Source organism: Ambystoma mexicanum, chromosome 2q (assembly GCF_040938575.1).
Source record: "Ambystoma mexicanum isolate Mex_15411 chromosome 2q, UKY_AmexF1_1, whole genome shotgun sequence".
Classification (NCBI taxonomy): Eukaryota; Metazoa; Chordata; class Amphibia; order Caudata; family Ambystomatidae; genus Ambystoma; species Ambystoma mexicanum.
Genome location: NC_090924.1, coordinates 1,181,417,453 through 1,181,442,974, shown reverse-complemented (window position 1 = coordinate 1,181,442,974; position 25,522 = coordinate 1,181,417,453). Strand labels below are relative to the sequence as shown.

General features: G+C 45.5%; 1 protein-coding gene across 1 annotated transcript in view; it reads left to right on the top strand.

Moving 5' to 3' along the window:
- The window catches only part of NSUN6 (NOP2/Sun RNA methyltransferase 6), a 632,060-nt gene that overhangs the window by 151,759 nt on the left and 454,779 nt on the right, over nucleotides 1–25,522 (top strand). The window contains exon 5 of the mRNA XM_069648588.1: nucleotides 8,539–8,692. Within this exon, the coding sequence (XP_069504689.1) occupies nucleotides 8,539–8,692 (154 nt within the window). The remainder of the gene's footprint in view (nucleotides 1–8,538; nucleotides 8,693–25,522) is intronic.

Below are 25,522 nucleotides of genomic sequence, written 5' to 3'. Positions count from 1 at the left end.
TTACATCACGCACACTTGGCTTCGTGATCCAAAAACATCTGATTACCCCAGTGTTTTATGCACTTCCTTAGGTGCACAAAAACCTGACCAATCCTCCATTCTGCCCCATTGTGGCAGGCACTGAAAGCGTGTTTGTTCCTTTGGCAGTCTATTTGGACACAGCCCTAGAGCCATTATTACAGGGATCTATAACTTACCTTAAGGACACCTCTCATTTCCCTAGATTACTGAGTGAATTTCAACTCACAGACCAGGATCTCATACCATTCTCTTTGGACGTCAATAGCCTCTATACTAGATCCCTCATGGGGAAGGAATAGAGGCATTGGAATGCTATCCTATTGGGGCATGATAATGTACAGATTAATACAGTCTTTGCTGTCGATATTATTAATCTAATCTTATACAACTACTTTAGGTTTGATGGGAAATTCTTTCTCCAAATTACGGGAACATCAATGGGTTCTTCAGTGGCACCTATATATGTGAACATTTTTGTTATATTTTGAGAAAACATACATTCTAAACACTTTACCCTGGTCATCAAAAATTGTTTGCTGGAAAAGATCTATTGATGATGTGTTCGGAATTTGGAAAGGGGCAAAAACAGAACTGCAATTCTTTGCATACTTTAATGGCTGCCACACCACTATAAAATTTACTTAGGAAGTAGGAGAACCAAGCATCCATTTGCTTGACGTTCTAGTTACTTATACAGAGGGGAACTATTAACCAGCAAATACAGGCTACCCGCTGATGTCAACAATGTTACATTTTAACAGCTTCCACCCAAAGCACCTCACAGAAAGCTTGCCTTACAGTTAGTTCCTTAGGCTGAAAAGGATTGTCTGACATGCTACAGAGAGAATATGATCTTATGGCAACAAGGTTTAAAGATTGAGGGTGCCCCACTGACATTCTTGAGAAAGCTATTACTAGAACAGAGTTACGTAGGAGGGAAGAGCTGGTGACACCCGGTCCTAAAAAAAAAAAAAAAACAAACTCGAGGATGATCAAACCTTGCGCTTTTCAACTCAGTCACCAGGTGAGTGGAGCAATAAAAAGAAACTGGAACCTCATAAGACTAGGCCCACATTACATTGTCTCTTACCAGAACCACCCATGATGGTGTACAAGAGGGGAGGACATTTGAGAGACACACTAATTAGACCTGAAAAACCTAAAAAACCTAACCAGAGAGCACTACAAAAACCTAAGATAGGTTCTTCCATCATCAAAGGGGACCTTGTCAGACACCCTAACTCAGGAAAGAATAAACTACACAACTTCGCAACATGTGACAGCAAACACCTCATATGCACGTTCAGATGTGCCTGTCGGAAATGTTTGTTGGTCAAACCATATGCAAAGCAAAGGACAGATAGACCGAGCATAATCCAATATTAGAATGGCAAATACCAAATAACCAGTATACAGATGCTTTCGGGACAACAATCACACAATAGCACAGTTGAGATGGGTAATCCTAGAAATAATACACCCGCTCCATGGGGGGTGGGAAGGGCCACATAAAGAAAAGATTAGCAAAACGATAACTCCATTGGATTTACCACCTGGATGCCATAACACCGCCGGGAAAATAATGAGGAATTCTATTTGGGACCCTTCCTATAAGTAGATTGACACGTTCACTTCAGGACGGTGTGTATCAAATGCTGGTTGTATTGCATTTAGAATATACGTGCATGACAGTAGTATGACCTTTCACTGTAGGGAGCCATGATAGAGATTTATTGGCATTATGACTGTTTGGACCCATTCCAATGTACGTAACTGTACATTAATATAAAAGACGTTGTCTCACTCTTTTGGCACTAACTCACATCCTCTAGAAGATTTACCCATAAGAGGGATAAACAACCAAAATAGTTTGCTGATGTATTTTTATTATGTTATGTCTGATCTATTCAACTTGAGTAGTTTCACTTTTGTATTGTACCAATAACCTGATGTATCTTGCATACAACAAATTGTATGCCCCTATGCGGGATGAGTCAGCACATAGAACATAGGCAACATACATTCAAGGAACACGCTTATTGGGTGATCATTGCTGAATACACTCGCCAAGAATAGGAGAATTCTGGAACGAATTAACAAGGTATGTACTGCCTAGTACAGGCACAACAAGATTAAAATATACAACAGCCCGTATCGTTTACACAAGTGATGTCACTACCATCACAACGTGATGACGTCAGGACGCTCACTAGGCCATTAGACATTGAATTACAATACAGAACGGGACGTTCTGTTTACATCAGTGACATCATCACCGTCACAACGTGATGATGTAATGATGCAAATTCCGGAAGCCGCTATAAGGCGGCCATTTTGAAAATGGCATTTACAGCTGCATGGACATGATGCTTCACTCTTACAAGCTTGGCAACTCTCAAGGAGGGTGAGTGGAGATTCTTAGCCACACTGTCGCATATAATCTGGAACATTGCGCTAACATCCATGCCCGGCATTTTAACACAATGCTCTACATCTTTTATCTTTTACTTTGCTTTTGCTCCCATAGGGATATTATACTTCAGGGTCCTACTTGAGAGGAGCACAATATTTGAGACATATTGCCTAACAAGAAAGGGTGAGTGTTAAATAATTTTTCTTCCATATAGCAGAACATTTGCAATCAACAAAGAGTTTAGCCCGATAGAATCTTTGTATTTTTATACTTTAGAAACCATGTAGTGCACCTATACTTTGATGTGGATCCTCACAATCACTGTCAGTTGCTATTGATTTCAGCCAATAGGGGCGGTGAGTACTACTCGCACATAGATCGAATCTCATACCTTGTGAAAGTGGTCATTCACCAGAATACAAATCCCATACTCAGAATAAATGGACACACCGCAGTAGAGAATGAGACCAGGAGAAAGATTGTAAATTAAACAAAGGTTTATCAGCTAAATGATGCACGCATATGACTCTGCTGCTCTGAGAGCGCTCTGCCTACAATACAGAAACACATTTTTATGCACAACCTTTGTCATCCGTGACAAATAGTATAGGTGATGAATATTGCAAGTTCATTGGTCCATTACAATGTTACAGTAAAGGCCATAAGGGAATGGTGCAGCTTGATTGGTGCAGAGCTGGTGCTTCTCGCAGCACGTGGGTCAGATGGGCTCATCTGGGAGGGGTGAAGGTCAGGTTGGGTCAACAAAATACAATTGTTCTAACTAATCTAAACTACACAATAATCATTGGCATGCTAAGAGTAATGCAAGACATAACTTATACCAGAATGTGGGGTCGCCTGTAAATCGTGAGCAGATATATACACTTTCTTAACCTAGGCCTTTGTGGGGGCAGGGATGCGGTGGTCCTTCTTCCCAGCTGCTTTATCTAGGGGTTTAGATTTGGGATGTATTTGTCCTGGTGCCTCATCGTTCAAACAAATGGACTAATAGGGGTTAGTGCATGGAGAATATATGATCACACAGGATTAGTTATATTGGGGGCAATCTAGGGTGGTCCATGGGGAAGGGTCACACCTATTGCTACATGAAAGGAGAATAGAGGGGCAAAAGGTTGTGCAGGTAATAATTTCTAATGGTGGGGTCAAAGGGGCAGGAGCAGGTTTGTGAAGACGGATGAGTACACAAGTCAAGATTCGCCCCGGTCTCACACAGTGCTGTGAGCTCAGAGGAAGAGAAAGAATCAATTTTCTGTTTGCAACAATTCGCACCTGGGCTTCTGTGAGAAGAGCGCTGGTGCGGCGCAGACAGAGGAGGAGGTGGTGGGGGTGTTCAAGCAGGCTGTGCGTGGCGCTGGACAAGGGGAGAGAAGGCTTCTTAGAGATGATTGTGCAGCCTAATAAAAAGATGCAGTCTGGGGTGGCACAAAATGAAGTCTGAGTGGGTCATCCAATGGCTTCCTTCTACTGTGGTCAGTGAAAGACAAGGGGGACATCTCCCCGTGATTGGATGAGCAAGCAACTTTCGTGTTTAATGTACAGGGGGTCATAAGGACCCTTCCTCCCTTACACTTGTAAAGGTTACATTTGACACATCGAATTTAGAAAGATGAATGCCCCTCATCTTTTCTTTGTTAGGTGGAATACATTGGCGCAATGAAAATTGCTCTGAAAGGGACACAAGTATCCAACTAGCAGAATAGAGGAACTAGAACTGGTGAATTGTTCAGAGATAAGAGAAGGGAAGATTAGGGCACATTTCCTGTACCTAAGGTACTTGTTACTGCACCTTGGATATTTCTACTATTACCAAAAACATGTTATAGGTTGGACTAGAACATTGCCTGATCTTTGTCAGCAGGGACGTCATACTATGAACTGACATCATACAGCTTTCCAAAATCTAGCCCCCTTCAAAACCGGTGCTTTTAGGACCCAGGAGATTATAAGGTACATTTGATTTACTAAATCTTACTATCAATTCACATGCTTGTGGTTGCACATTTATGGAACCTACTTGCTGAAAAATGTTTTTCTCTGATTGTAGAAATACCAACTGATCCAGAACCCTGACGAAGGGATTTATTCCCGAAACGCGTTGGGTCAATCAATTAAAAATATATTTAAAATTGTGAATATATCTCTTTGAAAGAAAAGAATGTTTTGAATTGATGTGAATGTATTATGTCTAAATCCTTTATGGGCTCAACTCATAGCGCAAAGTGGTTTCTATAACACACCTGTTTGACCATTGAAAAAAGGTATACATTTGTCTAATATTTTCATCTAATGTTTGGCTATTTTGTCCTGTGATAGTGTGCAGGGGACGACAAAATGCATTTTAGGCCCAGGAAAGCTCTGTCTCATTACCCTACCCAGTGGGGGTTAACTGCTGTGAACCACGGCTTTCCCTTCTGCCAGCCACTGGAGCCAAGCTTGTTACAGGTGTTGAAGGAACCCCTGTAGATGCCAGACAAACTCTGTGGACTGGGATTGCAGGGCAACACTGACTCCCCTTATCCTGGAGCCCATGTCGTCAACTCCCAGCAAAATCGAAGTCCAAGAGCAGCTTGAATTCTGTATTGCCACTGCAAACCATCTTGAAGCTTATTCAGCTCCCTTCAAAACAACACTGAGCAAACTTTGAACCGCTCACTGCGTTTTGAGACTTCCAGGCAGCAGCTTGACCCATTGCAGCGAACTGTCTCAACCTTAGTGGGAGCAACTGAATCAAGCACCGACTCGACCCACTGGAAGCCATCAAACTCACCGTCACAAATGATGATTCGACCCAGCAGAACCCATCATCTTGCTTCTGACTCGACCACTGCTTAAATCGTTAGAAGATATATTCTCACTGTCTTGAAAGTCGATTCAACCCTTTGGGTGCCTGTAGGATTGCATCGACTCCAACCTCCTTGACATCGGCTTGACTGTAGCTAAAGCGTTAAGCCTGGCTCGACCCTGTTGAGCCTCCTACGAAAGGAATAAGATACTGTTAAGAGGCATTCTCTCTGCTGCACTTTCTGGGACCACAGTGTCTTTAAATGCCCCCTTTCCACCTTGTTCTTCAAGACCTATCCTTTTTGAACAGTGACATTTTAGCAATGTATTGCTTCAACACCCCCTGCCAGAGTGCCATACTACACCAGTCTGCATTTTGCGTTGTCTTTAGAGTGGTGGATTTTTTGTTAATATTTTTAGTTAGTTGATTGCATTTTTATTGTTAAATTAAAGTATATATATATATATATATATATATATATATATAGTAACGAACCTTGGTTGAACATTCATTTATTTTGAGTCTTGTATTATTGCTGTCTGGGTTACTTTTGGTATCGCCCCATACCACTCCTATGAGCATAGCCTGCTCTCGGGCCACGTTACCACAAAAGCCTATGGAGGTATGCCTGTTTTACCTTTATAACTGGGATCTCTGCTGGTTTAGTAGTAGTGTGGGGCGGAATAGGACAAAATGACCAAGGGCAAAAGGTCCGACCCCCAAAAGTGTGACCCCATTTTTCTGCAGATATATATGTGGGGGGGTAAAGTTAATAAAAATGTATAGGGGAAGGTGGAGGGGCTTTGGGGCGTCTCCCCCCACATATACATTGTGGAAAAATTGAGAGAACAAAAAGGTCAGACTTTTGCATTCGGTGATTTCACGCAGATCCGTGTGGGGCTGAGTAGGAGGTTTAGCCACTACTTGTTCCTGTCCTCCTGCAGAGCAGTAGTCATTTAATCACAGTACCAAAATCTTAGAATATTTTAGTGGATTCACCAGGGAGTTTGAAGACATTGAATGCAAAAAAGTGAGCTTATTCAGTTGGTTTTCTAGGTATGGCACGTTTGATCGTGATCAATTAATCCACCACTTTAAAGATGCAGGTGTATTCTTGTGATGGAAGTCATTTGATGATTAGGTAGTGGTTTTAGAAGGCTCCTTTGTCTTGTTACGCATGCCTTTCTATGTCCTGTACAAAATGAATCGCCTTTTGTATTTCCACCAAAGAGGCAGTTATGACAACCAGAATAAAATGCTTCAGTGTACAGCAGTGGCAGAAAAATAACCACCGCCAAACAGCACTGTGGCAGATTACATGATGTCGACTGGAACCTGTCCCTTCGCATGTCCAGTAATGTGGCAATGTGCATGGTAGCTATGTACTGGATAGCAGAATACAGGAGTGGAACAGGTCCAGGCCCAGAAAGACCTAACTGAACTGCCTGGCTAAAGCTTCCTCCTTCATCTAATTGGAGAAATTTGAGAACAGCTATAGCCATTTGGCCAGTAGCTGATTGAGACATTGGAGAGTCTTAAGGTGAAAGATCGTTATGGCCACAGTGCTCCTGTATTGGATGGGCTCCTACTTTTAGGTGATTACGTATTCAGTAAAAACCTTCTCGATGGTCAATTTTTTCAAGAATGGTGAACACAGTGCTATAGATCTTGCAAGACTGATACATCTCTGTGTTGTAGCGTTTAGCAAAGGAAGCATTCATAATGCCTGAGATGGGTCTTAAGTTAACAGCTGTTTTCCATTTGTATCCTCTTCTGAGTTGGAATAAGTTGTAGGCCCGCACAGATTGTATTTGGTAAATTTGATACATCAGGATCAGGTGCCTGTTCCTGGTAGTTTTTTTTTTATAGTTCATATCTCTATATTCCATGGTTGGGCAATGTTATCCAGCTTACTCGTTGATGAAAAACAGAAGGGATCCACACTAGTGGGTGACACTTACTTTGTGGCCCTTCCTGTGCCAAAATAACTCCTGATACAATCGGATACATCTATTTCCACAACATAGGTAAATGCTTCTTTAAGGCTTTTAAAAGCACCTTTAACTTCTCCTGTCCAAGAAACGATGGCTGGTTTCCTCATGCATTACACAACTGATTCAGACTGTCGGGCAACAACCTCCCATATTAACCCTTTGTGGACAAGTGTAAAGACTGTGAATCTTTGTGTAGATTTTACATCGATAGTGAAGGTCTCTGTAAAATGTCTTTCTCCTTGAGATTATTCATCTGTATTACACATTCCAAGAAAGATGAACAATTTTAATGAAAAGACATTTGTCTATTTTACAAATATATGAGGATCTCTGCAGCATTACAAAAAACGGGCATGTTGCATGTATTCTGAGAATTCCTTGGAATATATCCAAATATCGTCCAAATGTATAATTGTGAAGTTATGGCTAAAATCATGAATCTCTGAAAGGTAGCCGTCAACATGTAGAAGCACAGTGGAATCAAAGGTATTCAGAATGCCACAGGTGGATCTTGGAGTCGGTTTTCCATTCATGCCCTCTTGTGATTCAGAATAGTTTGTAGGCCACTCTCCTCCTTAGATACCTGTTACCATAGCTACCCTTTGCAATCGTTCTCTGCAAAGCTTTTTGTTTCTTTCTCTCCCCAGCCTCCTCGTTATTTCTCCCCACAAACACTTTGCTCTCTATCGCTCTCTTGCTCTCTCTGTCGCTCCCTCCCCAGCCTTCAGTCTGTCTGACTCACTATTGTACCAAAAGGATGTGTACGTCATCCATATTATTTTAATCATATTATTTAAATGAAGTGCTATATTCCAAATACCCTTACGTTCAGTACACTTTCATTCAAACTTAAGGAACATACTACATTGTGGGTATGGGACTGGAGCATGATGTCAAGCAGCATTACAGGTTAACAATAAAAATGGGAACTGCACATTCGTAGATGCAGCCATTCCCAACTCGGTGCACACTAACAGTTCCCGTCCATTTCATCCACATAGGCAGGGCAGCTGAACTTGCAAGTGGTTGCATGTTTTTCGTTACCTGCTACCTAGAGTGTTTAAGCCATTTAGCGAGATCTACATGGTTTCTTGCTTTCATATGTTAAGATGTAGTTTACCTTGTTGTACATTGGCTGCCATTTCTTTGTTCCTTTTCTTAGCTCAACCTTAGAGACTACTTTTTTTTTTTTAGATCTGCCAGCCAAATGTATGGGTATAGATATCTCCACTCTGCTTGCTTTTGAGACGTCTTCAAATCTTTTTAACTGCCATTAAAACCCATTCTTTATCTTTTTTTTCACTAAGGGATGAAAGCTGGTGATGTGGTCTCAGTTTATTCAGATGTTGAAGGAAAGTGTAAAAGGGGTGCCGTTGAGTTTCTTGGAAAAAAGGTTTTCATTGGCAATGGGATTGCAGAGATAAGTCGCAAAGATATATTCAATTCAAGCACTGTGCTAAAGTAAGTATTTGTTGATTTCCGTCTGGGGTGCATTTCGTCATATGTTTAGTACATAGTTCTACCTTATTGAGTTTTCCATAGAGCATGATTGGAAATATGCTCTGTGATGGCTTAAAAATCCGTCGGCACCAAGCATGCCTGATAACTGTTCTTGTCAAAATACATTCAGGTATTCAGCGCTCTTCCAGTTCAGTTTTGTCTTTTCTTCCCAGTCTTGGATCTAGTAGGGTCATCCCCTACCCACCATTTATTGTCCAAATCTGCCCTCTTCATAAACGTCTTAGTTGATTGGGTATCTGCTGATAGTTGGACATTCACATCGGATCCTTCCCATTTTAGGTGACACTATAAATCCCCTGTCTCTCAGGGTTCCAGATACAGAGCTGGAGACCTGAAAGGAGTGAAAGAGGGTCACCACCTGTGGGTTTTTCTCATCCTCAACATGCCCTAAAATACTTTGCAGGCAGCCCAACAGGATCTTTTTCAGGCTGTGTACGAACTCCAACCCTGATTTCCCCAGTGGAGATAGGCTCCTGCACACTGATTTGAGCACACATAAGGCACGCAATGTCTCAAGAGGATCGCATGATGGAGCCCAACGATACACACATAGCAGCAAGGAGACGACAATATATCACGTATGAGGGTAATATGTGAACCAACATATTCACAATCCCGGCAGCAGGAATAAGGGATAACATGGCAGCAATAGCGCCACCGCCTAATCCCAAGATTGTGAACATCCTTCTTGAACCATCGGGTCACTGCACTGGGGCATTGGTCAAATGAAATTGTTAGAGAAACCACAACAGTTGAACATAAGTGGGGAATTGGGATGTATCCAGAAGCGGACAAGAATTGGAGAATTATGAAGAGGAAAGTCAGTGTGTTGGTTGCTGGGTGTGCTATCTCATATCCTGGAGGTTGCAATAACGCCACTACAGCTAAAAGAGAATCTTTGACTCTAAGAATCTGACCAAGTCTACAGCCGGCTCATGACCAGCAGGGCTGCCATTGGCAGCAGGACTAACTACTGCAGCTTGACAAGGACCCAGTTTGGGGAGCTTATACCCTCAGGAAAGAGGAGGAGCACTACAAGGGCTTGCCTTGGAATGCAAATCTACAAAGATCCCCAGGAAAGGAGGGGGCGAACTAGAAGGGCTTAAAAAGTCAAGAGAGACTCTTAGAGAAAGTTAACATGAGGACTTGTCCCGGTAGGAATATGTTGCAAGGCTAAAGAGACCTAGAGGATTGGACATGCTGTGTCATCTTGCCCGGCCTAGGTAAGTTCGCTGGGGTACTAAAAGCAAAGTTGAGACTGTTAGTGACTCCATAAAAAAAAACCGAATACAAATGTATGTGTTTACGAGGAACAACGCTAGCAATTTTGAATGCCTTTCTGATCTATTCAGTGATGTTTGGCAAATTATTAAAATAGCCAGGACAGTTGTACAGCATTTCCAACAGGAGGCTAACCGGTTTGAAAAGGTGGTTAAACAGTCTTAAATAACATTTTCCTAGATTAAGATGCCCTGAAATAGTATAAGATAGAGTAGAAATTGGACATTCCACGTCGGATCCTTTTGCTGAGGGCCTTGTTCGCAAACTTTATAACACTCCTCCATCCTGACACATTACATGTAGAGTCCCTTTTGTTTTGTTTATTAGAATTTATACTTTAGCATAGAATACTTTAGCATTCATAGACATTCCTTTAGCCCCTCATTGAAGAGAACAAATTGATACATTGAACGCAGTTGGTATGTCATGTTGTCTTTAGTGTCTGCAAAAAAAAAAAAAAACATGCATCACTACAAAGTAGCCCAGATATGCACTCTTAGAGGGACAACAGTCCCTATGTTTGTCACTAAAGTTTCAATATATAGATATCACCAGGTTGTGTAGGACAGTAAGCAGTGCTAATATAAACTCTTATTAAAGAACGTTCGCAGGCGATAATCAACCAAACATTTATAATCACCATTGACATCAGAAAGAAAGGTTACCTCGAATAATTTTGAGCACAAAAGAAGCACATTTATTAATACTGTTCAATGCAAAAAAACATTGTCCACTTTAGCATAAATGTGTAGCACAAACATGTAATAGTCATAGGCGCAGGCAAAGCTGTCTGTGCAAATAAGATGTAGTCCAGCGTTTACACTCTTCACACTTGGACATCCCCAATAATTATAATAGAATCGCATACATTTCACAATAGCTCCTTTATGGTGTCACAGTGACTCTTTAGTGTCTGCCTCATGACACAACTTTTTCTTTTGGGAGTCTAGACAGGTTATAGCGATTGAGGAATTCCTGGATTCGGGAGTTCCATTTGTCATATACTTTCCTCATTCATAGTCTTCTAGACATCCATGTATTATTATTGATGTCATGACTCCAGATCAGCTGGTGTCCTCTGGTGTTTCTAAGTGTAGTAACCTGGTTCCTGGCACCCTTCAATTTCAAATTGCCTGCAAGTACTCTACCCACCATGTTAATCGCCATGAGATCTTTGGCTTTGTCATCACTAAACGATAGTCCTGCTTGTTTGGACTGCACTCATATCTGAGCTTTTGGAACCCTTTTGCTGTTGCAGGCACTTAGTTACTAAGGTGCTGTGCCACTTGCACAGTATTCTTTATCAGATTAGATCTGCCATTAAGCAACTTATTTTACTGGTCTTTGATCTTTATCATTGTTTTTTTAGGACATCACAGCCAGTGCTAAAGCAAGTCTCTTTTGGATTGTTAAAGCTAAATCGATCTATAACTGCTTTTCTCGGCTTGTGTGGCTGGGAATCGGTATCTTCTCTGGGTTCATGTATGTAATAACTTGGAAGTTGAAGAACACCCGAGCCAGCAGGTAAGTTATTAAGTAGATTTATTGTAGTTCAATGCCAGGGACAAAACATTGGCATGTCCTTTCCAAGTCAGCATACCTCCAACTGCCAAGCATAGAATCCCCCTTCAGATGACAACACCCAACACTCCACTCACACTGACATCACTACATTCCATTTAGCCGTGATATCATCCACTCAGCTAGCAAGACACATTACAACACTTCTCCCTCCTTTACTTTGTTGGAAACAGAGAAAGATCACACCAAAACCACCACCAGACAAAAACCCCTACATGTACGTGTGGCCAGCACGCAATGCATCAACTAGTAACACCACTGGCGACAAGAAACTGCCCCCAGAGAACACCAAACCCCCGGACACTCCAAGGAAGATCAAGGAAACAGGAAAGTGCTCCACCAAAGGAATATGAACCCAATAAAAACTACATGGAACCCCCAGAATACTACAACTGTGCCAACACGTTAGGCAACATGACACCCCGTGTCAACCAAGCCCTTACACCAAGTCCTACACCCAACTCAACACCACTTCCACTCCTCCCTTTATAACAAAACAGAGAGGAACCCAACGCTGTGTACAAAGGGCTCACTCCTTCCATGAACAGAACCGAACAACCTTCGAGACACAAAAATAACAAACTATGCACATCCACCTGTTCAAAGCTGCCCCTTGGAACCTAGGTCCTGCCACGACCCAGCGTCCTCACAGATAACTACCTATCTCTCCTAACCCTCAGTGCACAAACATCATCCCGTCCTAGTCTGCCCCCTAGGACACCAGGGCTGCCACCCCAGCGCACGAACCATAAAGCTCAACGGAGCAACAACAAGCACAACAACAAAACAGTTCACCACAGCACCCCTAAGGTACCACAACCCTACCGAACCCTGAACCCTAGAGAACACAACCCGCAGAGCGCGGAACACAACCAGGACCAACCACCTAAACCAGACACACACCAACCACCGCGGACCCCTGGTCCAGCCTATTGCACAGCGCAGTACACCTACCATTCCCCTAGCACCCCAGGTCCAGCCTACTGCCACCCGCAGCACACCACTCCATACCTTGGACCCCAGGCCCAGCTTGCTGCCAACCGCAGCACACCTACTACATACCTTGGACCCCAGGTCCAGCCCACTGCCACCCGCAGCACACCACTCTATACCTTGGACCCCAGGTCCAGCCAAACTGCATCACTGCAGAACGCCACAATAGCCAACGACTTCCCCTCACGCACCATATGCACACCCCCAAACACAGGATGTGTGGCATACACGCAAAACATTGCACACATGTTCAAATATGAAAATTATGTGTAAAACGCATCATTGCATCCAATTATTGGTAAAAGATAGCTGTAAATGCATCAAATATACTCACAGCACAGGATAAATAATGCTGTTCTCAATGAAGCAATTCAACCCGCACGAGTCCGTACAACCCAATAACGGAAAACCAACCTGCAAGAAAACATTTTAAGTATTGAACAGTTCCATTTAGTACACAAGTTAAATATATCAACCACTGAACGTCGCGGGCGAGTACCCCAACCACGAGTCCAAATCCCACAAGTTGAGCCCCACCTGCAAAGAATAATTGAATGAGAGAAAACATGCAGTTTAACGCAAAATAATGCAGGAACACACTCAACACATGATTGGCACACAAGATTGAAATTTCACAATACAACACAAAGCAACACCTATACACAACTCTCAGCGCGTGCACTCACTCACACGGGCCCATGCAACTCACACACAGTGCAGTTAAAGACAATGGTAATACCACAAAGTCTCACTAGTGAAACCTTCCCATAAATGGGAACGTTCTCTTGCTCGCATCAAGCTGCCGCGACATCGGGCCTGAACTCTCCAAAACCCCTGCAGCACAATGACTCCAATCGCAGACCAACCGCCGAATCCTCACTTTCACCTGGTCTGTGGAAAAGCAGCACCCTGAATACTCCTGGCTGAACTCCTTAAACGCGAGATTGAAATTATGTGCAGAGCACTCACGTATGCTCACACTGGCCCCATTACTGCCATCAAGGCTATCCACAATGTGGGCATTGTACAAACGCTGAACTCTCCGAACAACATCCGGAGGATAAACCGAAAACCGTGTACTCGTAACGCAGCACAGTCCTTCCTTGCGTTCCAGCAGCTGGCGCTGGAACGCACGTCGCAACCACGTGTCCGGCCACTCCTCTACGAACACGTCCGCATTCTTTGCCATACACGAGACCAGTGTTCACCACGAAGGGCCCCACAATGGCTCATTACGTCATCATTTTCGTTCCAGCCACCGCAACGTTTGCATGTCCTGCACTTCTCCATATGGGGAAAGGGCCCTGAACCATCCACCTTGAGGAACGTAGGATGAACAGCCGTGGACCCGGACATGTCCAGCCGTCCACCGGGGCCCACACAATGCGGTCCAAGACCTCCTGCCAGCTGGACTGCCCGGCCACCAGCCAACAAGAAGGAACACTCCAACCTCCTTAAATCGCGCGCTCACATGCCACTCGGGAGCCGCGCGCTCCTCACAAAGCTGGAAAGCATATGCCGCCTCCTGGCCTACTGCACAGCGCAGTACACCACTCCATACCTGGAGTGCCACCAGCGCTTCCCAGAACGGGGCCCGTCCGCAGCGCTGCACCACCTGGACTCTCCGCACACCGACCAGTGTGCCGACTCTCACGGCTGCGCCAGGTCACAGGATTCAGAGGTGGCGACAGGACTGTTACCGGAGCACACGCTGCCAACCCAAAGCGCCACCCGGCAAACTGGGTTATCACGGCAGGCGCTCCTTACATGACCGCACACCGACCTGTGTGTCGCCCGGCTCCCCAAGACACCACCCGGTCACTGGGCAAGGCAGCTTCTGGAGCAACAGGGTAAAACCACACTGCACCCCGACCTGAGTGCCAACCCAGCTCCACCTTCAACACAGCCCGGCCTGCTGAATAATCCTAGACAGCCCAATAAAAACACTTTGGTGTCAACTTGGCAAATGGACATGGATTCACAGGAGGGCAATGTTTTCCCGTTTCTGAACTGTCCCCTCCTCGACAATGTACTACCAATTTGTTTATCTTTGAGACACACATTCATTTGCAGTGTAATCCTTGCGTGATCTGAAACACATGTTGACTGGCATGCTTAAAACAGTCAGATTTCTAGATTAAAACAGATACTTTATTTTGGATTGTGTTACAAAGCAGGGCACACATTAAAAGTTCTAGCATTTTACAGTAGGGTTTTGCAGTATCAATGGGTTAGTACGTTTGGTCATTTGTAGGATGGATCTAAAAGCTGCTCGAGTTTAGAGGAGTCTAACTGTCCCCTTTGCTGATTAATCTAGTGAGGAGTCAACCACAAGGTGTAATTCAGTATGGGCTTGCTACCCATTTCTAGGACCATGGATGTTGTTTCAATCCAGAAATGGGGATTTTCTCAATTCAGCCTTCAGATGGATTTGCTTCGAGAGGGTTATTCAGCACTAGTTAAGATGCTTGGCAACTAAAACATTGTCAGATAGCAAAAGATCCTCTTGTATCAAAACAGTTCTTTAAAAGTCTCTCTGTGTCACCCCCAGTATCCCTAACATTGCTTGTACAGAATCGCTCCATTATATGATATGGTGGGTTGAGTGGAATACCACAGGTGGCCACTGAGTGGATAGTGTCACAAGAGGTCTTGGGTACTCTTGTAGCTCTAGGTTCCTCTTGAACAGGTTCCACATCTTCTCCACGAGGTGCGGTGGGCCCAAATGTTTTCCAGGGGGCCTGAATGTCTTCTGGTTCACCTCCCAGCCTTAGGGTTTAAACCTACGCCTTGTGGTGTAGTCCTAAAGCCTACGCCACAAGGATCGCAAATACCACTCTTCTGGCAAGTTACAGTGATTTCCAGTGGGAATTTCACAATGGGACATGTTCAATGCGCCCAGATGCCTTTGGGCCAGGCACGCTATATGAATAAACAAAATACAAATACAATTGGGGGGGGCCTAGTTCAGAATGGTCTTGAAGATGTTCCACAGCCCACCCGATCATGCTTGCTGGCGGTCGTGGCTGAAGTCAGACGAGTCACCCATAACATATTGAAGAACACTCAGGACTCTGCTGAGACCGCTGGATGCACCCTAGACCAGGGGACCTTACATAAAAGACACACCTGGTTAAAGAACACCAGCTTTAAACCCGAATCTCAGGCTTCTCTGAACAAGCCAGTGGAGGACTCCAACCATTTTCGGAAGGCTGTTGATGATGCCCTGTAAGAGGATTCAATTCAACACTACAGCTAAGTCGATGCCTAGTTTGGGATACTGAATGGAAACCCTTATTGATATATCTTTATGTCCAGTTCATGAGTTCTGGATGACTACCCCTATATAACACCCCTCTCTTAGAATCCCCCTGACCCCACTGAGCCAAGTAGTAGTTCTGTTTTGCAAGTTTAAAAGGTTTATTTGAGAATGTAAACTATATATATATATCACACTTTATAATAAATTAATAATTGAATATCACACTTAATCTGAGCAGTAATCAATAATGGATAGTCTGGCACTAGCACACTTCTTTATAATCAATGATGAGTGGGTATAGGATGGATAAGATAGCAACAATACTTTTATGGTTTCAAATAGATGCAATGTGGAATGAAATTGCAGTACAGAAAATAAATTGATAGGATTTCAGCAAAAGACAATGTAATCACTTTCTTGGACAATTCCCCCCCCTTTATGCAATGTAAGGAGATGAAGATGAGAGCACACAGTTCTTAGGAATGCAATCAAATAGAATTCAGTTCAATTCCCCCCTAGCAGCTTATACAACAGATAGGAGTTTTGAAACACAGGCAAAATGCTTTGAATATGGTGACAATGCGGTGAGAAATATGCTGCAAATGCTTTTAATTCCCTTCAGGAGGTTCAGGGTGAGTGATAGCTAGTTAATATTAGTTCAGGCTCACTCTAGCAATGATTCAGGGATGGTTCTTAGGAGGCAAACGAAATTTTAGCAGTTCAGGCAAAAGCTGCTGATTTTTACAGGTGGCTGAAATCGGGCCAAATCGCAAATCGCGGCAAAATTCGCAAATGCGTGAATCACGATTACGGCAAAAGTATAAGGAGTAGCAAGTCGGTTCTAGGTCCGTTGAAAAGCTAAGATTCTAAGCTTTCTAGCCCAAGTTTCTAGCCCAAACGGTTCCAGAGATACGGACGATTAAATAAAGGTAGTTTTTCGGATTTAAAGTAAACTCAAAATGACAGGTGACAGCTTTGCAGCTGCAGAATTGACAAATGACAGTGGTGCAGCTTTACAAATGACAGGTGACAGTTAGGAGGCAGTTCTACTTAGGTTAAAATAGTTTGAATTATATCACTGGAAACTAAGAGATTTGGTTTCACACCGTCCTATCTGTACTGGCAATGTATTTGGAAGGTCTAGGTCTCACGGATCGGGTCAAGATGGCTTCGGTTCTGGTTTCGCCCCGGACGGTCTCTGTGCACAGCGTCTGGTCTCTGCTCTGCTGGTCTGGTCTGACACTGCTCCTGGCCCGGCTCCTGGATCTCTGGGTACAGCGTCTGTGCACAGCTCCTGGATCTTTCTGCACAGCTTTCTCTGGACACAGCGCTGATCTGCACGGCTCCTGGATGCTGCTACCGCTGTTAAGTTTGCTGGATGCTGAGGCCTGCTGAGAGGAGTTCTCAGTTTGTGGGTTTAGGCCCTTGCTTTGAGTTCTGAATCAAGTTCTTTGGGGTTTTAAAGTCTAAGTGTTGGATCTGGTAACTTCTGGATGTTGTGTGGTCCGGCAGAGCGCGTTGCAGCAACTGGATTTGAAATGTCCTCTCTAGCTTCCAGTGGCTCTTTTTATGTCTTTTGAAAGTGGGTGTGTGTGCAGCATCACTAGCCAGCCCCTCTCTCAACTGCCCAGTGGTCAAGCTTTCCGCTCTGCTTTGATTGGGGGAAGGAAATGTGAGTCAGAGTGATGCTATAGGTTTTATGGGTCAGAGGATCCTCCCCAGGTCAGTTTGCCCACAAATCTATATTTGATTCAAATACATATTGCACAGATACACAGTTGTTTAAAATGACATGCACCCATCACATATCACATGAGGTATACTCTGTTCAAACTCTGCTCTTCCTGGGGACTTGCATTCAAAAATGGCAACATTTTGTGCTTTTTAGTGGGTTTTGCAACATCGGATTTTTCTCCAGATTTATACACATATACACCCCCCTCCCACACATATCTCAGTAACTTTCCAGGTCGCTAGCTTAAACACAGAGTATGTGGTGTCAATAAATAGCGGGGTTTTGCCCCAGAACATCACACAAATTCCCAACGCGTCTTAAAACGTGCACAGAAAAATCACAAGAATTATGGTATCATTTAAATAATTTTGACAAGTCCGCACTGTGAGTTATACACCTTTCTTAGAATCATATTCTGGCCAACTTGGGTGTGTCTTTTCAGGTCACATGGTGTAGAAACCAGTTTATCCAGTTTCTGCCAAGCTCAGAGACCCTGCCCCTCCCAGCTTCTGCCAAGAGGAAGCTATTTTACGGCCCCCCCAATAAACCATCTGCCTGAGTCAAGGAAGGGCTTTGTTGAACCTCCTGCAGTCTGTAGGTGCTCCACCCCTAATCCAATTATCAGAGAGATGGCATATCCTTTTAGTGTGGGCAGCAGAAGGCAGCTAGGCCTAGGAACTGCTGTGGATCCAGTTTCACTCCAGTTGGGGGAAGTTGTCAGGCAGAATTCAGTTCCTTTAAGCCAGAATTTAGCTAACATGTCACTTTTTGTTCCCAGTTTAAATCAAACATACACTTTTTTACACATGCAGCTAAAACACTGATTCTAAGTTCTAAACTATGACATTTCAACAGTGACAAACTATGTGACACTCAAAAGTAGGTCACTCAGTTAATTTAAACATTTTCGATTTTTGGTAGTTTTAAATCCAGTTTCAGTTAGGCTGCTGCAGACCTGCAGAGCTCAGCCAGTCTTGTTATGAACATTGTTTTGGGGCTCTTCAACTTCCCAGATTTTGTATGCACACATACTTCATTCTGCCAGATGCCTGCTGGTGTTCAGTGAGATTTTTGGATATGTTGCAATGTTTGAATAGGCATTTTGAGCTGGCATTCAGGGAAACAAAGGGTGATTTTAAAGTGCGGTTTTTCCTTTGGCACACATTTCACTCATGGCACCCGGGCCCATCCTGCTCGCACTGGTGGGTGGCAAGTTAGGCAACCATTTTAATGTGCACAAACTGCGTGGTTCTCCTGGATTTTGGCGCACATGTGGGCTTTTTGGCCATCTTGGATTTTCTAAGCCCACAGCACCAAATGTTGCAGCATGATAGCTCAAACGTGGGTCAGGACACCCAACAGCCCTGTAGACGGCAAAGCAAGAACACAAAACACTAAAGTCGCTTAACCATATTACGGCTCAATCCTTCCACCATTGTGGAGGCTGTAACTCGCGCCAGTCCTATCGTGACCAATCCTTTTCTCGCTCTTCACAAGGACAATACGGCCTAGGGAATACCCCCTGGTTCTCCGGCCAAGGCACCTCTAGTAACAACCAATACCAACAAAGTGGCCTTCGCAGGGGCAAGGTTAGAGGCAGGAACTCTACTCCTAGAGGCTCCCCGGCCTGACCTCAAAGTGACTCACCAATTCAGGTCACCCTCCCATGCTTCCCCGGTCGGGGGTCGCTTGTCATTCATCTGCGCCTGGGAGGGGATCACTTCAGACCAGTGGGTACTAAAGACCATTACCCACAGGTACTGCATAAAGTTTCTCCAGCCCCTTCGATACTACCCACTGAGAAGCAGACTCCTGTTGCCAGAACACCTCCGGGTCCTGCTGGAAAAAGGCACCATAGAAATCTTGCCCCTTCGCCAGGTAAACAAAGGTATTATTTAGTGTACTTCCTTGTACCCAAAAAGGATCTCACCTTGCACCCCGTTCTAGACCTGCACCCATCAAACAACTATGTCAAACCTCAAAAGTTCAGGATGACAACACTGCAGCAGGTAATCCCACTGCTGCAGCAGGGTGATTACATGGCCATATTAGACATGAAAAATGTATACTTTCTGTGCGCTGGCAACATTGAAATATGAAAGTATCTCAGGTTCATGATAGAGGACACCCATTATCAGTTCAACGTTCTCCCCTTTGGCATTGCCTCAGCACCAAGGGTATTCTCAAAGGTACTGGCGGTAGTAGCTGCTCCACCTGCACAGGCAATCCATCCCAGTCTATCCTTACCTCAACTACTGGCTCATAACAGGGGATTCATACGGAACATGCCAGACAAATACACAGAAGACGGTAGATCTCCTTTTCAACCTAGGATTCTCCATCAAGGAGAAAAAATCCAGTCTAGACCCCAATCAAGTCAAACAGTTTCTGGGGTTCTGGGGGCTCTAATCCAGACCAAAGACTGCCTCGTCTTTCCCTCCAACGAGAGGGTTCAAAACACGTTGTTCCAGATCCCTCACTATGTAGCCAGTCACCGGGTGACCGTACGCAAAGCCATGCGATTGTTGGAGATGAGAGCTTCCTGCGTCTACCTAGTTCCTCACGCTCGTCTGCACATGCAACCCTTGCAAGAGTGGCTCTCGTGCCAATGGTGTCAGGCCAGTGGGATGATCTAGTGGTTGTCTCGGCAGCCCTCGTTCAGTCTCTGCAGACATCTTCCAGTTTCAACTGATCTAGAATCCCCTGTAGGGCTTTTGGCCTAAGTGCTGGCTTTGCATATTTGTCATCTGACCAGGCCAACCTCGGGTTGAGTGTGCAGTTGAAATCTCCTGCGCAAACCTAGGTCACATCCCTGAATGGGGCCAGCCGAGGTGCAAGTGTCCTGAAGAACTGTCGCATCATGGTTCGGGGAGTATGTATTGACCAAACGCACTTCTTTGTTTTCCAGCATGCCGTGCACTAAAACTACCCTCTTTGTCTTGTTCTTGGGTTAAGAGCTGGAATGGGTCATTGGGGGCTACCCGCGTTAATACTCCTCTGGCATAGTTGGAGTAGGTTGAGCCCTACATTTGTCCTCCCCACTTTTTCGCTATTTTTGACTGCTTGTCCTTCGTCAAGTAGGTTTCTTTCAGCATTGCCACCTTCACTTTTGACCTGTTCAACCAAGCGTAAACTCTGTCTCTTGACGCAATTGTTCAGCCCTTGTACATTCCAAGTGGCAATTTCGATTCCTTCATGTCTCGTTATGGTCACTCGTGTCGTGGCCCGTCGTTTCCCACGGGCCCATGTCCCATGATGCTCTTCCGGACAAGCCTCTTGCCTGCCTCTCCCGGTATTTTGCCTTATACTCTTCCTGCTGGTGTATTCTCGTCTTCCTCCCATTCAGCCTTGCTCAGAGTGGCCTGTGCTAAGTTCCTTTGTCCTTCAGGCATTCGTGATACCTATGCTCCGTTCGTGCTTTTGTCTGTTTTGTGTGCTCTTGTACAAGTTATTTGTGTCTGTGAATTATTCCCATTCCTGTGCCCCCTTTCAACCAACAAACTTTAACAGTTAACAAACGCCCAGCCACCCTCCCCCTGCTCGGACTCCGCCACTTTTTTTGCAGCGTGATACCTTGAAACTGGCACCATGAACTTGTTCAAGTCCTTGGGGTCCTTTGTCATGGCCTCCATCGGGGCAGCTTTGGGGTTGCCTCCTCTGCCTCCTTCTGTGTATATCATCTGGTCCCTTTTTCATCTCTGGTGTCTTTTGTACCTGTAGACCTTTCAGCTTTTTGTCATTGCACTAACGCTGTGTAGTCCGGGTAGATAGGTATCTTGGAGGAATTTCTGGTGATCACTCCTCCCTCTCTCAAAAATGGCAGTATCTTCTCCCGGTCTTTAAAGTTCATGATTTTAGCTATAACGGGCCTTGGGGGTGCTCATGGTGGGGGTTTCCTGGTGAGGGCCCTGTGGGCTCTTTCGACCGTGAAGCCTTGGGACAGTACCCCAGCACCTACTTCTTGTAACAGCAGGTTTTCTACATAATTCGTAGGGTGTCCTTGCCCTTCTCTCCCTCTGGCAGTCTGACAATCCATATGTTGTTTCTGTGGGCCCTCCCTTCAGCATCTTCAACCCTGTGCTCGAGAGTGCGCACGCAATCCAGCATATTTGTCATTTGGGTTTGTGCCATTGTGATGTTACTGGTGTTGGTCTGCACCTGCTGTTCCGCTGTAGTCACTCGGTCTGCAAGGGCCCGGAAGTCCTGTTTTAGGAGGCCTGCATCTACTATCACCGCGTCCAATTTATGCTCTAGCAAGGTCTTCAACGCTGCTATGGCTGCCAGTATAGGGGCATGATCTTGCCTCCCTTCTTGTTGTTCTGGTCTTGCTGCAGACGTGCTGGCGTCTTTCGAGGTGGGCTGGCCCATGTTGTTTTTGCGTGCAAATGTTTACATGCTGGTCTGCTTGCCCTTTCCACCTCTGTGTTTGTCCGGCATATCTTGCCTTGTGCCGTAGTGTTGCCCTCTGTACCTCCACTCCACGCTGAGTGGCGTGTGTATGCTGTGCTGCTCTTGTTGCTCCGGTGCCTGACGATATGCCTCGTGTTCTGGGACTTGTTTTTGCTCCTTTGATTTTTGTTATGTTTTATTCAGGGGCCTCTATGCTCCCTGTGTTCCACTCAATTTTGCAGAGCAGATCTGTGTTCCCCTTGCCTGTCGGCCGTGTTCTTCGGCTTGCGTCTATGTGGTGGCTCTCAGTCAAGCTTCTGTACCTTCCTCGCTCCATGTTATGTAGGGGTTCAAGTGGGTTACCAGTTGTGTGCTCCGAGTTCCTCTTTTCCGTCCCCTTTATCCCCTTCTGGTCAGCTGCGCTGTCTGTAGTTACCCCACCCGCAGCATGCGTCGGGGTTTTCTTCTGTCTCCCCCCCCCATGGGTACTCTTGGAGTTTGTTCAATGCTCCCCGTGTATATGCACGTCTTGCTTGTACTGCTTATCGGTTGTGCTATGTGGATCACAGGCTTGCTTTCACAGTGTCCTCCGTCCGCTCCATTTGTGGCCTGCGGCCTAGGTTAAAGTTCTGAGGGTAATTTGTTCTGTTAACTCCTTTCCCCGGGGCTCGTGGGACGTCCTCTCCCCACCCCCCGGACGTTTCCACATTATTATGCTTGGGCGATGAGTTGTGCTCTCCCGTGTCATTATTCTCCCTTGATTGCTATCTGGCACGTTCCACTCTTCTAGGATGCTTGTTCCACTGTATTATTCTTGCGCGCACTCTCACCTTGTGTATCTTGCACTCTCCCTTGTAGTGCAGCCGGTGGAAACGGGTACCTGGAGGCATCCTATCTTCGCTGTGTCACTTCCCGCAGTGCTGCGTGGGCTACTGCTTCCCATGCGCTACGCCACCGCGGTCCCTGAGTGCAATGGGATGTGTTCCCTTCTGTTGTCAGCACATCCGTTAAAGCCCCCGTTCACATTCTCGGGTCTGCAGGCGTTCTGTGGGGACCTTTATGTGCCATCTGCTGTGTGTGTCTACCTCCCTCACAGTCACGGGCCGCTGCCGGTGTGGGTCTTCTCTGTGTTCCAGTGCCTCACAGGGTCTGGTGTTGTCATTCTCCTTTCTGTGTGCTTTCACCCTTTCCTGCTCGGGTAGGAGATTTGAGTTCCCAATGTCAGTCTTAATGCAGCTGCGAGGGGCTCTTTGCTTGCTCCTTCTCAAGGCGTTCTTCCCTGCCGGGGCTTCCTGCAAGTTCTCTCCTTTGTGTGCGTGGTCTATTCCCTCAGTCCCAGGCCAGTCGGAGAGGTTCTCAGGCCTGGGCGCTGCTTTGTCCTCTTTATTTTATCCCCCACAATCCTTTCCCCGAGGGTCTTGAGTTAGCCGTTTCTCTGTGTCACACTCTTGCATTCTTCCTTGCCACTTGGAAGGAGTTGTGGCCTCCCACGTATGCTCCAGGCCGTGCCGCTCTTCCTGGCGTGTGGCTTGTCCTACTTCCCAGATGATCTTGTGCAGTCGGGGCTACGGGCGGGGCGTGTCTCTGGCCTCCCGTCGTGTTTTGGTGAGGGCGGTGTAAGGGGGCACCACCTGTTATATCTCTTCGCCACTGCCACTGCCCCTGCCCATGTCGCAGCCACCTCCTTGTCTTCGGGCTCACCCTCATTCTTCCTCCCGTGGTCTTCTCCCCACCCTCGCTCCTCCACTTCCCTCCGCCTTAGTGATGTATCCCAGCCTCTCCGCCGCGACTGAAGGATCCGGCTGCTGCACGCTGAGACTGGAGCCAGGCGTTTTCTGAGATTTCTTCTCTGGCTCTCAATCCCTCATGGCTGCTTGCACTCTCTTGTCCGCTGGCCCTCGTACGAGCGCCCACGTCCTGACTCCAGGTTCCTCACCGCTTCAGCCAGCACCCGTCCGTCATCTTGTCGCCTCACAGGTTCTTGCCGCCATCCTGCAGCAGTTCCTCTCACTTCTGCGCACCGGGCTTACTCCCAGATGTCCTCCGAATCTTCCAACATCTTTCTGTTCTATTTCTGTTCAATTTTATAATAAATCGGGCCAGTTTGACCGATTCATGTACAGGATCTCTTAGGAGCTCCGAGGTGCCAAATCACCCCCTCCTATTTAATCTTCTTTTTTGAGCTCCTAGTTCTAAACGCTTCTTTTTTGGAAGAGATATATAAGTTGGATATACCGTGAGTCTCTGTGGCAGGTAAAACTTAAGGGGTTTCATGCACAATTAGGCCTACATTGTCATTTTGTTCGATGAGGTCATTGAGCGGGGTTGGGACTATTGGGGGGTGTCGGAAAGCGACACTATGTCCATGCCATTCGCCTCCGAAGAGGCATGGCATTTTTTGCGTTAATGACACTGTGCAACTTGTACGTTTTTTATTTGATTCTCAATTTCAGATATTTTTTCTGTATGAATTGTGACAGCTTGTAAAAAGATATTAGAGGGTATCTCACACAAGAGTTTGTTCCCTGGATCGACATTCCTTGAAACAGAATAAGTCTTATGCTGAGGAAATCCCCATTGTTTGCGTTGCCTTCGAGCAAAGCCATATGGCAGTAGATCTTATTAACTCGCTCAGGGGAGGTTGCTAAATTATTCCCTTAATTCATAGACAATTTTAATGAAAAAAACGTTTTGTGTGCGTAGAAGAAACTCTCCAACTCATTCAGCTTTCCCATAATATCTGAAATTGATGACTTCATATGCCGAGACTCATAATGGTTTATTTTTTTACCCTTATCAAGGCGATTAAGGATAGGGGTTAAAACCGGAAAGGAAATGTGTCTGGTGCATTAAGGTTGTGTGATTGGGTGTTACTATCATGAGAGGCACAAGGGCATAACTCTGACCCTGAATTGATGAGAATCTTTTTGACTGCCGGTTTGAGTATTTTCGTTACAATTGAAAGCCTTCATTTTAGCATCAAACAATGACTTATTAGAGGCAAGCGAAGGAGAACTAGTGGAAGGATGATGACTAGACGTTGAAAACGAATTGCCAGGAGAAAGAGGCTGTTCAAACAATGTGGCATGTGAACGGTTATATACAAATACTTCAACATCAATGGGTAAAAGAGAGGCATGAGTAGAAGGGCCAAGTGATATGATATGGCATTTGTAACGCGCCTATACACAAGTGTTTCGAGGCGCGACGAGGCAGGGAGGGGGGAACAAGGGGAAGACAGACAACGATACTATTAGGCCAGGTAACATTCAGACCGCACAAGTGCAGGGGTAGGGGGAAGGGAAAAGTGCTAGGAGAAGGGGAGGGGGGGGGAAGTGCAGTACAAAGTAAGTAGAATAAAATATAAATAAATAGGGCCAGCTGGTGGCAAGTGCAGGGTAAGTGCAGACAAGTGCTGGGAAGGGGGGGCTGTAGGGATACAGAGACAGTCCCGCAGTGCAGGGGTTGTCAGGGAGGCAGTGCAAGTGGAGAGTGGCTGGGCCCAGGACCGAGGTCGGTGAGAGTGGCC